The 11,614-nt window shown below is 42.3% G+C and overlaps 1 protein-coding gene across 1 annotated transcript in view; it reads left to right on the top strand.

Moving 5' to 3' along the window:
• LOC102040076 (ras GTPase-activating protein 1) overlaps positions 1-11,614 on the top strand; it is a gene marked incomplete at its 5' end in the record, with an annotated part of 87,248 nt that overhangs the window by 9,191 nt on the left and 66,443 nt on the right. Inside the window, 2 exons of the mRNA XM_005431134.2 lie at positions 6,529-6,646; positions 8,084-8,115. Coding sequence (XP_005431191.2) covers positions 6,529-6,646; positions 8,084-8,115 — 150 coding nt within the window. The remainder of the gene's footprint in view (positions 1-6,528; positions 6,647-8,083; positions 8,116-11,614) is intronic.

Raw genomic sequence — 11,614 nt, 5'->3', positions numbered from 1 at the left:
CTCTTTGTGGTCAGCCTTGCTGTGAACTCTGTCCAAATCAGGATCTTCGGTTCTTCAGCTCCTGGCTAGAATCCACTTCTGTGGTCACCTGTGAGATGACCATCAATGCCACATATTCGGGGTTTACCCAAATGTAGCAATGCTCCTCTGGTGGTCTCACCAAGTGGTAAATGTCCTCTTCAGTCAAGGGGTCACCATCTGTGACAGTGGTCACAAGGGTTCTTGATTGAGGGAAGAGACGAGAACGTTGACTCCATTATCAGAAGGCTTGATTTATTATTTTATGATATATATATATACTACATTATAACTATACTACAAAGAAAAAGAAGGAGAGCTTTTTCAGAAGCTGCTAAGCTAAGAATAGGAAAGAAAGAATGATAACAAATCAGCTCTCCCGGACTCTGTCCGAGAGAGCTCCATTCTTGATTGGCCATTAACTATAAACATCCAAGATGGCCCAATCCAGACGGACCTGTTGCATTCCACAGCAGCAGATAATTATAGTTTACCTTTTGTTTCTGGGGCCTTGGATTCCCAGAAGGAAAAATCCTAAAGAAAGATTTTTCACAAAGAGATGTCTGCGACATCCTGTTATCAAATCTCTTATATTAACCAGGTCCAAAGTCCATCATCTGTCTTGTATCCTCCAACATTCCAACAGGATCCCAGCTGCTAGGTTTCCTTACCCTCTAATTCCTGATGTTTGGCTCCAATATCCCAGCATCAGAATAACTGACAATTTGTTCACCTGATTGATGGCTTCACATCTCTCACTACTTGCTTAGGGATAGGGATTGTATGGTTTCTGTCTCACTTATGATTTCATTCTTTCCTTTCCTGTTCTTGTGACTGCTCTGCTGCTGCCTCTTAGGAGAAGCTTCTTCATCCCTTACTGAATGAGTTGACTTCCACTTTCATTGTTTCTTTTTAATTATAGAGGTGACTGATATAGTTGAAGGCTGGGTCTCTGATTAAGTCACAGTGTTGTGAGAAATGACCCTCACTTATAAAATTTTAAAAGGTTTATTAAACCTTTACAAAAAATACAACAAAGGACGGAATAAGGAAAAATTACAGCGCTGGGAGCCCCCGTGATTATCAGCCATGTCCTCATCCATAAAATGGATGCTCTGCCTTTTATACCCTTAACTCCTCCTAAAGTTTTGTCAGTCAACTCTTTTTCTGCCATCTATTGGTGGAGATTACTTTCTTACATCTTGATTGGAGGTCAGGTGTTGTTCCGCCACACCTTCTGGTAACAAGCTGGCCCTCTCTAAATGCCTTGACTACTGAGGCTATTACAAGGGGGAGGGGAAAGAGGACTATGGGAGGATATATTACAGTAACATCACTATATATCTTAACATACACATAATATTCATCCCTTAATTGTGAGAGCCAACTATTATATTACTCATCTATAGCATTGTCATTTGGTTTGTTTTCAGATCCAGAAGACTCTTTCCTTGAGGGTGCTGAACAGTTCTAAACAGTGTTGGTTGGTGCAGGCCAGGCCCCAGTAGAGTGTGATAAGTTGTGCCTCTTTAGAATATCTTTTTTCAAACATTCTATTACTTCATCAGGATCTGGGAGTGAAGTCTTAGACCACTGGAGGTGACAACCTTTCTAGATACCTGCCCATATTTTCCTACATGCCTTGTGTCCTGGGTAACCCAAAATGTTATTGTTTTCTATATCTATTGATGCCCAAAAAATGTTACTGTTTCCTTAAGGCCTGACAGCACAGACAGAAACAGAATCGTGAGGCCAGGGGGTTGCCAGGGCCATTTAAAAAAGTCAGAATTGCTCAAGCAGAGCTCCCTCTTGCCTTTTGGCTCTACTCACATCAGTAGCAACCTGAAAAGCTGCATTTCACAATCAAAAACTGTTTCAGAGTGAAATTTGCAACACCTATTGGCAGCGCGAAGCTGGAGCTCAGCTGGAGTTGGGCCACCACTCATCCGTGCTGAGAGTCCATTTTCTTCTCCTCCTCCCCATCAGAACAGGACCCAAGACAGCAGCACCAACACCGGCACAGTCCAGTGGGTAGCAGGAGGTGGCAGCAAGTAGCAGCACTGACCTCACACACGCCAGCTATTCCCATCTGCCACTAGAGCTGCTTTGTAAGCTCCTACCTTCCCATTTTTTTGTTCCAGGGGTAAGGTTGAGCCAAACAGGGTTTGTCCATCATCTTTTCCCTTTGCCTCCCAACACATGGTTACTTGTGGAGGGCACCATCTTAGGGAAGGGGTTACTCTGCCATTTTGAGTTTCTCTTTGTTCCTGAGGTATCTGCAAGATTTCAGCAACTTTGTAACTAGTACCTACTACTGTTATTTTTTTACCTGTTGCTATTTTGTTTTTTTTAGTAAACTGCTATTTTTTCACTTATATCTACTCGTATTCATTTCTCCTTATTGGTGGAAAGGGATTGGTTAAAACTATAAGGGGAGGAGTCCTAGGGTGACTTTATGATACTGAATAGTATCCCCATTCATCTGTTTAGCCCAGAAATAAGTTTTACACCTTTAAGACTGGTTCTGGGGGGAAGCGGGGAGGGGGTGGAGAGAAGGAGTGTGCAGCTTATTTTCGGGAACTGCACTAAGTCCTCCACATCATTCTTCTGGACTGTGTTGTCTGCAGAATGGACAAATGGCGGAAGAGAGCTTTCCTTTGGTTTTGGTTAGTTTTTAGCTAGTTGAGACAGAGAAGTTCTCTGGACTGTGGTTTTTCTTTTTCTTGGAACTGTTTGAACATGCTCTGGACTGAAAACCCAGAAGAGCACCAGGAGGTTACACCTGTGGCCCATTGGGGCCTGACCTGGGCCACGGCATTACCAGCACTGGAGGGACTGATAACAGACTGAGTGAGCTAAGCTACAGCCCATGAAGGGGACTTTCTGAGTTTGCCATCTCTTGGGAGTGGCACGAGGTTTTATTGTTTAATATTGTTCATATTTTGTGCTGGTGAATGCTTTGCCTGTTAAATAAACAGGGTTTTTTCCACTTTTCTCCAAGGAAATCTTTTCCTGAACCAGTTGGGGGAGGGGCCATTTGAATCTGCTTTCTAGAGGAACCCCTTTGCAGGTTTTCTCCCAAATTTGCCATAAACCAGGACAGGAGGTAACTCATTTTAGAGTGTCCACCTCTTAAATTCTCGTAAACCAAGACACCTTGCCACCCATAACCACATTGCCATGGCATCGGGTGATATTCCTAAACTGCTTGTTAACCTTGGAAAAAGCCAAAACAATTTTCTAAGAAATACCAAAAGGAGTATTTTCATTACCCAGGAGTGTTTAAGACACTGAAGAGTTGTTATAACAAGGGAGAAAACATCACATAAGAAGGTGGTGAAGGTGCCATTCTCTGTTTCTGCCACGGCAATCCTCTTGGAGGAAGTGTAATTGTTATTTGTCTCCATGAGACAGTTCCTGAAGTACAATAATGGAATCAGTACAGAGCCCAAATAGCAGATTAAGCTCAAGGCTAGTGTCTTAGTAATAAATATCCCAGTACCACTGTCCTAGGTTACAATATTGAGATATATTCTATTCCCATCCTCAAGAGCTGTTGAAACCAGGAGGGGCATTGTTTTTTTCCTTATCTCCTGTTAATGGGCCCATCAATGCTTTTCCACATGACTCAGAGGTAACTCCCTCCAGGAGCCATTTCTGTTTAATGGACCTGCCATGTGAGTCATAGAATGATAACAGCCCATTGTGAGATGCTCTGCCCAGGGGAGAGGAGCTAAGCATCCCCACCTGGATATAATCTGGGATTTGGGACAGAGCAGTCAGTCTTTCCGCTGGATTCCCAGAGGAATGGCCGTCTTTTCCACTGGATCTTCAGAGGAAGACTACACCCTTTCTACAGGATCACTGCTCCAACAGAACCACATTTGCCACTCCAGGAAGACTGCAGCCACCAATCCAACTGGACTGCTACCAACCCCCCGACCAACAGAGTGTCAGGTTGTATTCTGGCTTTGTCAGTGGTTTTTCTTTTGTATTGTTGCATGTATTTTGGTTTTCTTTTCCCTTTTCCTAATAAACTGTATTTCTGACTTGGAGTCTCTCACTGGTTTTGCTTTCAAACCAGAACATAATTTTGGCGTCCAACGTAGGGCATGCGGTACTGAGAAAAGTCAGAATTAAAATTTTGTATTGTAGAAGCCACCTATTTGCTATGATGCTCAACATGCTTATATGGGTCTTATACCTAGCTCTCTATATTTTTCCTCACACGGAGCATTATCTGCCAATTATAATGCTCCTGTGTAAACCAGGGTATGGTATAAAAATTGCTTTTGTGGTCTATTATGTCTGTTGCATGATAACCTCTGAGACAATGAACGTAATTTGGAATATGTACTCAATTTTGTTTGCTTGTCCTAATCTAAGCTGTTACGTCTGGGGCCTCAACAATTGCACCCCGCCCCTGGGGGGAGGGGTAAAGAATTGCTTTTTCCAGCATTTCAGGTTTGACACAGCAGTTTTTGAAAAGAGTTCTCTCTGGATGCCAAGGACAGCATAATGTTGTTGTTAGTTCTGCTTTGTCTTCTCTGCACAGCCTGCAACATGGTTAGGAACAAAGCACTACATGGTGTGGTGCAGGGTTTTCTTGAGGAAGATGAAAGGAGAAGCGAAGCAACAGCGTCCGTGTCCACACAGAATGCCACAGAGGAGGAAAGAACCAAACACCAAACAACAGCATCCATGTCTATGCAGACTGTCATAGAGGAGGAAGAAACCAAAAGCCCCATCTGCATCTCCAGACAGACCATCACCGAACCAGAACAGCCTGAACCAGTAGCAGTTGCCCCTGTTTAGAAGAAGAAATCAAAGACCAAATCAGTCCGCATAGTGACTGACAAGGATGCAGCAGGACCTTCACACCCAGCGGAAGAGACAGAGCCAGAAATCATCACTTGCTCTCTATCCCTGGGTGAGCTGCATGACCTGCGGAGGGAATTCACCCGCCAAACGAACGAGTCCATCCTGACCTGGCTGCTCCACATCTGGGATGCTGCAGCCAATGACACCATTCTGGATGGAAGTGAGGCCAGGCAACTGGGATCACTGTCCCAGGATTTGGTCATTGACCAGGGGATTGGGAGAACCCAAGAAACTCTCAGCCTCTGGTGGCAACTGCTGACGAGTGTGAGGGACAAGATACCTTTGTAAAGAAGACCTCCAGGTGCACCAAGGAAAATGGAGCACAATGGAACAAGGTATCCGATGCCTGAGGGAATTGGCTGTGCTGGAGATAATTTTCTCAGAAGATGAGAGATTTCTTAAGAGCCCAGATTGTGTCCAGTGCACATTGCAAATGTGGTTGAGATTTGCACGGCTTGGACCAGAGATATACTCCCGTTACCTGGCAACACTACAATGGAGGGAAGGCGAGGACAGGGTGGGCATCTTGGCCAATAAACTAAGAATTTACGAGGACACTGTCACCGCCCCATTTCGTACCCATACCTCGTCCGTGGAAACAAGGCTGGCTGAGCAAGTCCAGAGCTTGATTGAAGAGGGCCATCAGAAACTGAAAAAGGAACTTAAGGAAGAAGTCTACCACATCTTGCCAGAACCAACAATAGTCTCTGCCATTAGGAGCTGGCATCCCCCAGCCAAGGAGAGAGGATACACTCCATGAGGTAAAAATGAGACATCCATGAGTTGAGATCAAGACAGTTTTAATCATTAAAAATACATTTTTTAAAAACATTTTGGAAGGGGAAAAAATCTACCCACCATCTGTCAAAGAGAAAGGGAAATAAAACCCAAGAAAAACAAGTTATGCAAATGAAAACAGTTGCATACTACCAACAGACTGATGCCAGCCAGTCCCTAAGAACACTGTATGTCCCCCCATAGGAGCTACTATGAAGAAATTTATTCTAGTGAAAGCAAGTATACCTGAGTTTGGGATTACACTTAAGGAATAATTTATACTAACCTCCCAGTAATGAAACTCCTTTGAATGTTTTAATGCTTTGTATTTATATTCTTATTTGTAGTTTTTTGCATGTCTTCTCGAGGAACTGTTCTGTATCTACTTTTTAGCACTTATCTTCATAACCAAATACTTAAATAGTAGATATTCCATAGGCTTTATTATGCAAATCTTGGTTTTGATAGAAATATTATTTTTTTAGACTATTAAGGAAATCTTTGATTCTTTTTACCTGTGCTTAGTATTTGGTCCCTCTTGATAAAAGAATGTTACTATCTTCTAATGTTGTTGTGTTTTTTGTTTTATGCATCCTTAGCATACTTTAGAGTATCTATTAGATTCTAAATGTAAAATAAAGAAAGATTAACATTCATGTGATATTCATACCTACTTAAACTGTGTGAAAAATGCATATGGTGTACTTGTACTTGGGATACCAATAAATATATCTTTCATGGTCACATTTTCTCAAATGTTTTTCTGAAACTATGCTCAAGAATTCACTGTGTTCATTAAACTTTGTAATATGCTTGCACTTCTAACATATGTGTTGCTGTAACTCTCTTCAGTTTCCTTAAAGGAGATATGTTTATTGTGCATAATGAATTGGAAGATGGCTGGATGTGGGTTACAAACCTACGTACAGATGAACAAGGTCTTATAGTAGAAGACCTGGTAGAAGAAGTGGTAAGTAATTTTATATTCAAATCTGTTGCAGAACTGTTTTTATTACGGCAGGGGTTTTCGGGGTCTCTCCAACCCCGGCTGCCGTAGATGTCCAGATAGCGAAGTCCAGCTAAGCACAACCTGTCCGGGTCCCTCAGGCAGGCTCCCAGCCCCAGGCAACCTTAGCAAGCAGCTCAGCTCTTATGCGAAGCGTGACAGTGACAGCTCTTCTGCAGAACTGGGCAGAAGTGGATGTTTATATAGGGTATAGGGGTTTTGGGAAACAATCCAGTAGTAAGGGTCGAGGCAAATATGACCTATCATCTTACAGAGAGATAATGAGGGTCCAAAGGCGGAAGAGGGGCTTCTTAGGTCCAGTCATCATGACTAAGCATTTCTTATCTTAGGCAACTGACTGCCAGGGAGGCCTTGAAGGCCCTGTGACTGCTACAGAACTGAGATTTGATGTTTATTTTTTGTTAGTTGTGTGTAGAAGTTAACATTGAAATTAAACCAAACTAGTGTCATTTAGCTGCCTGACTCTTTCTACTTTTCTAAACCTTCTTGCTGTATTTGAATCTGCCAGCTTTTAAGTAGTTAAGCAAACCATTAAGTCTAATTTAATATCCGAAGTACCCCTCCTTGTTATCCAAAAAAGCTCACGTGCAAATGAATGATACTGTGAACTTTTTAAGCAGTTTCCTAAACTCACCAGTCCTGATAAATAACTTGCTAGTAATTCAGTTATATTATTTTTGTTTGTTTGTTTGCTTTGAAATATTCATAAATGTATAGACTTAAATTTTGCTGAATGTCTTTGTTTTCGTTTTTTTAAGGGCCAAGTTTGAATATCAAAATTCTGATGAGTTAATTATACGTAGAAGGGCTTATGCTAAGTCAGGAAGCTAACCGGGTGACAAAGATAATTGAATTTGATTTACTGCAAGATAAGAGATTATTTAATAGACAAAAACACCCACCCCACCCTCCCACATGCTTTTTTGCCAAAGTAGTTCACCATTGCTTTGGAGTCTTGATGATGTTTGCTTTGCAGCATATGTATATTGCTATTAGTAAAGTTTGCTTCACCTGTTCTCATATCTGTATCAGGATGTGAATGGCTAAATTGATAAGGTAGTGTTAGAGTACTAACTATAAATTTCTACATTAGTGGTCGAAGTTCACAAAAGTTTAGATTTAAGTTACCACATGTAAAGAAGGACTTGAAGAGTGACAGAAACAGTCCTTTGAAATAACGTGTTATGGCTGAATTTCCACTGAATTCCAGTGAATGAAGTTAAAAACCTCTTTACATGAACTGTACAATAAGCCATCTAGTTCAAAAATGTCTTGGACTGCTTAGTGTTATTTCTACAGAAGGTCTTAACCTATGAAGTTTACTTTTCTAAACTCAAGCATACTCTCGTCATGTACTTAATATGTTAATTTTCCTATTAGGGAAGAGAAGAAGATCCACATGAAGGCAAAATGTAAGGATTTTTTTTGGTTTTTTTTAAAGCAAATCATAAAACAACTCTTTGTAAACTTTAGCTATGAGATTGGGAAGGTGAACCAAAGTTGAATGTACTTGTTTTTTAATCTTAAGACTTTTCTTCTATTTTAGCTGTTCAAGTTGCATAGGTCATTGACATGAAGTCTTGTATTAGTTATGCCTAATGTTAATGGGTTTTACAGTGAAAATCTTGAATGAGTCTCTGTGATCACTTTACCTAGAATATATTCACTGGAGGATGTGTTGTTTTTTCTGATTTGTGGGGATTTTTTATACACATACAGTTTAGCTTAGAGGTAACCTTTTTTTCAGGTCTGCTTAACTCTAACTGCAGGAGAGGGATCAAAGTATCATTTAGAGGAATGATAGTATAATAGTAACACTTGATATTAGCCTCATGTGCTAGCCCTTTAAATGAAAACCAGGAGACACTAAAATAATTTGTTTGCAGTGAATTCCAACTTGTTAAATAATTAAAAAAACTAATACAATTTACAATGAACAATGAATTGATACAGGAAACTTGATTGTTATATGATTTTCTGTTGTAAAGATGAGCAGCGAATGAAAGTTACAGAAAATTTCTAGTAGCTGGATAACTTAATGTCCTCTATTTGCTTGCAATAATTGCAGCTTCTGCTTTTTGTATTTTTTACCCAGTTTGCAGTCTCCAAAGGACTGATGTTAGAAGAAGGCATTTCTTCTGGTGGTGTTTTCTTGATTGTTTGTTTTTGTTCCTAATAGGGGAAAGAAAATTGTTGGTGTGTAGCTTCAGTTTACAGGTTTTCAAAGTTGTGCTAGTCAGTTTGGTATAGCAGCCTAACAGTAGTAGGGATGCCTTCAAATACAGGAACTTTTTTTTTTTTTAAACAAAGTAGTTTGTTGCGAATCTTGAAGCTTGGATACTCAATTCAGTCACTCATGCTGCTCAGAAGATTCCAGGGGAGGCAGGGATTTCTGTAAATATTCCAATAGCCAGGGATTTTCCTGTAAAGGTAATATAGAAAGCAAGTTAGAACTGTTAGAACTAGAGCTCTTTTTTATGTGTAAGAGGCTTTGTTTTACACAAAATCACAGAATCGTTAAGGTTAGAAAAGACCTCTAAGATCAAGTCCAACCATCAACCCAGCAGCACCACCACCATATTCACCACTAAATCATGTCCTCAAGTGCCATATCCATGCATTTTTTGAACACTTCCAGGGATGGTGACTCCTCCACTTCCTTGGGCAGCCTGTTCCAATGCCTGGCCACCCTTTCCACAAATAAATTTTTCCTAATATCTAATCTAAACCTCTCCTGGTGCAACTTTCCCTTTAAGGCCCTAGTTTGGTCCCATTTTGGGCTATTTCACAGAATCATTTGAGTTGGTAAAGACCTCTGAGATCGAGTCCAGTCTTTGACTGATCACCATATTGTGAACTGGACCAGAGCACTAAGTGCCACATTCAGTCTTTGTTGAAAACCTCCAGGGAGGGTGACTCCCACCTCCCTGGGCAGCCCATTCCAATGTGTAAGTACCCTTTCTGTGAAGAAATTCCTCCTGATGTCCAACCTGAACCTCCTTTGGCACAGCTTGAGGCTATGTCTTCTTGTCCTGTCACTTGTTACCTGGTAGAAGAGGCCAACCCCCACCTGGCTGCAACCTTCTTTCAGGTAGTTGTAGAGAGCAGTAAGGTCTCCCCTGAGCCTCCCCTTCTCCAGGCTAAACAACCCCAGTACCTTCAGCCACTCCTCAGAGGACTTACTCTCTAGACCCTTCACCAGCTTTGTTGCCCTTCTCTGGACACGCTGCAGCACCTCAATGTCTTTCTTGCAGTTAGGGGCCCAGAACTGGACACGGTATTTGAGGTGTGGCTTCACCAGTGCTGAATACAGGGAGGCAAATCACTACCCTGGTCCTGCTGGCTACACTATTTTTGATATAGGCCAGGATGTCATTGGCCTTCTTGGCCACCTGGGCACACACTGGCTTATGTTCAGCCAGATGTCAACCCAGGCTGTAGTGCCGCATGAGGTTGTTTTGACCCAAGTGCAGGACCTGGCACTTGGCATTGTTGAACCTCACACTGTTGGTCTTGGCTCATTGATCCAGCATGTCCAGATCCCTCTGCAGAGCCTTCCTACCCTCCAGCAGATCAACATTCACACCCAACTCAGTGTAGTCTGCAAACTTACTGAGGGTGCACTTGATCCTCCCATCCAGATTATAAAGATATTAAACAGGACTGGCCCCAGCACTGGGCCTTGGGGAACACCATTAGTGACCAGATATAAACTGGCTGTAGCACCACCACCACTCTCTGGGCCCGGCCATCCAGCCAGTTTTTTTCCCATCAGAGGGTACCTGTCCAAGCCTTGGGCTTCAGCCTCTCCAGGAGAATGCAGTTGGAGACAGTATCAAAGGTATTGCTGAAGTCCAGGTAGACAATATCCACAGCCTTCCCCTCATCCACTAGGCAGGTCACCTGGTCAGAGAAGCAGATCACATTGGTCAAGCAGGACCTGCCTTTCCTAAACCCATGTTGGCTAGGCCTGATCACCTGTTTTTTCTGCACATGCTGTGTGATGGCACTCCAGATGATGTTAGTCAGGCTGACAGACCTGTAGTTCCCTGGATCCTCTTGTAGATTGGCATCACATTGGCCAACCTCCAGTCATCTGGGACCTCCATGGTTCACCAGGACTGATGATAAATAATGGAGGGCATCTTAGGAAGCTCTTCGACCAGCTTCCTCAGTACCCTCAGGTGAATCCCATCAGGCCCCATAGACTTGTGAGTGTTTAAGTGGCTTGGCAGGTCACTAACTGCTTCCTTTTGGATTTCAGGGGATCTATTCTGCTTCCCGCCCCTGTCTACCAGCTCGGGGGGCTGGGTACCCTGAGGATAACCAGTCTTTGCTAAGGACTGAGGCAAAGAAGATATTAAGTACCTCAGCCTTTTCCTCATCCTTGGGAACAATGTGTCCATCCCATCCTTCCCCCCACATCCAATAAAAGATGGAGATTTTCCTTGACCCTCCTTTTGTTGTTAATGCATTTGTAAAAATACTTTTTATTGTCTTTTATGACAGTAGCCAGATTGAATTCCAACTGGGCTTTTGCCTTTCTAATCCCCTCTGCATGACCTAACAACATCCTTGTACTCTTCCTGAGTTGCCTGCCCCTTCTTCTGAAGGTCATAAACTCACTTTTTTTTTTTTACCTGAGTTCCTGTGAAAGCTCCCTGTTCAACCAGGCCAGTTTTCTTCCCTGATAGCTTGTCTTTAGGCACACAGGGACAGCCTGCTCTTGCACCTTTACTATTTCTATCTTAAACTATGTCCAGCCTTCCTGGACCCCTTTGTTACTAAGGACACACTTAAACATGCATGCATGTACATATCCACTCTGCAATGAAAGGCCCTATTTCTAGCTTTCCTTTAAAAGACAGGATGAGCTCTCAAGATGTAGCATGTGGTATGTCACATGTAAAC

Source organism: Geospiza fortis, unplaced genomic scaffold, assembly GCF_000277835.1.
Source record: "Geospiza fortis unplaced genomic scaffold, GeoFor_1.0 scaffold722, whole genome shotgun sequence".
In the NCBI taxonomy this organism is placed as follows: domain Eukaryota; kingdom Metazoa; phylum Chordata; class Aves; order Passeriformes; family Thraupidae; genus Geospiza; species Geospiza fortis.
The sequence above is the reverse complement of the archived record's forward strand: the minus strand, read 5'-3'. Positions and strand labels throughout refer to the sequence as shown.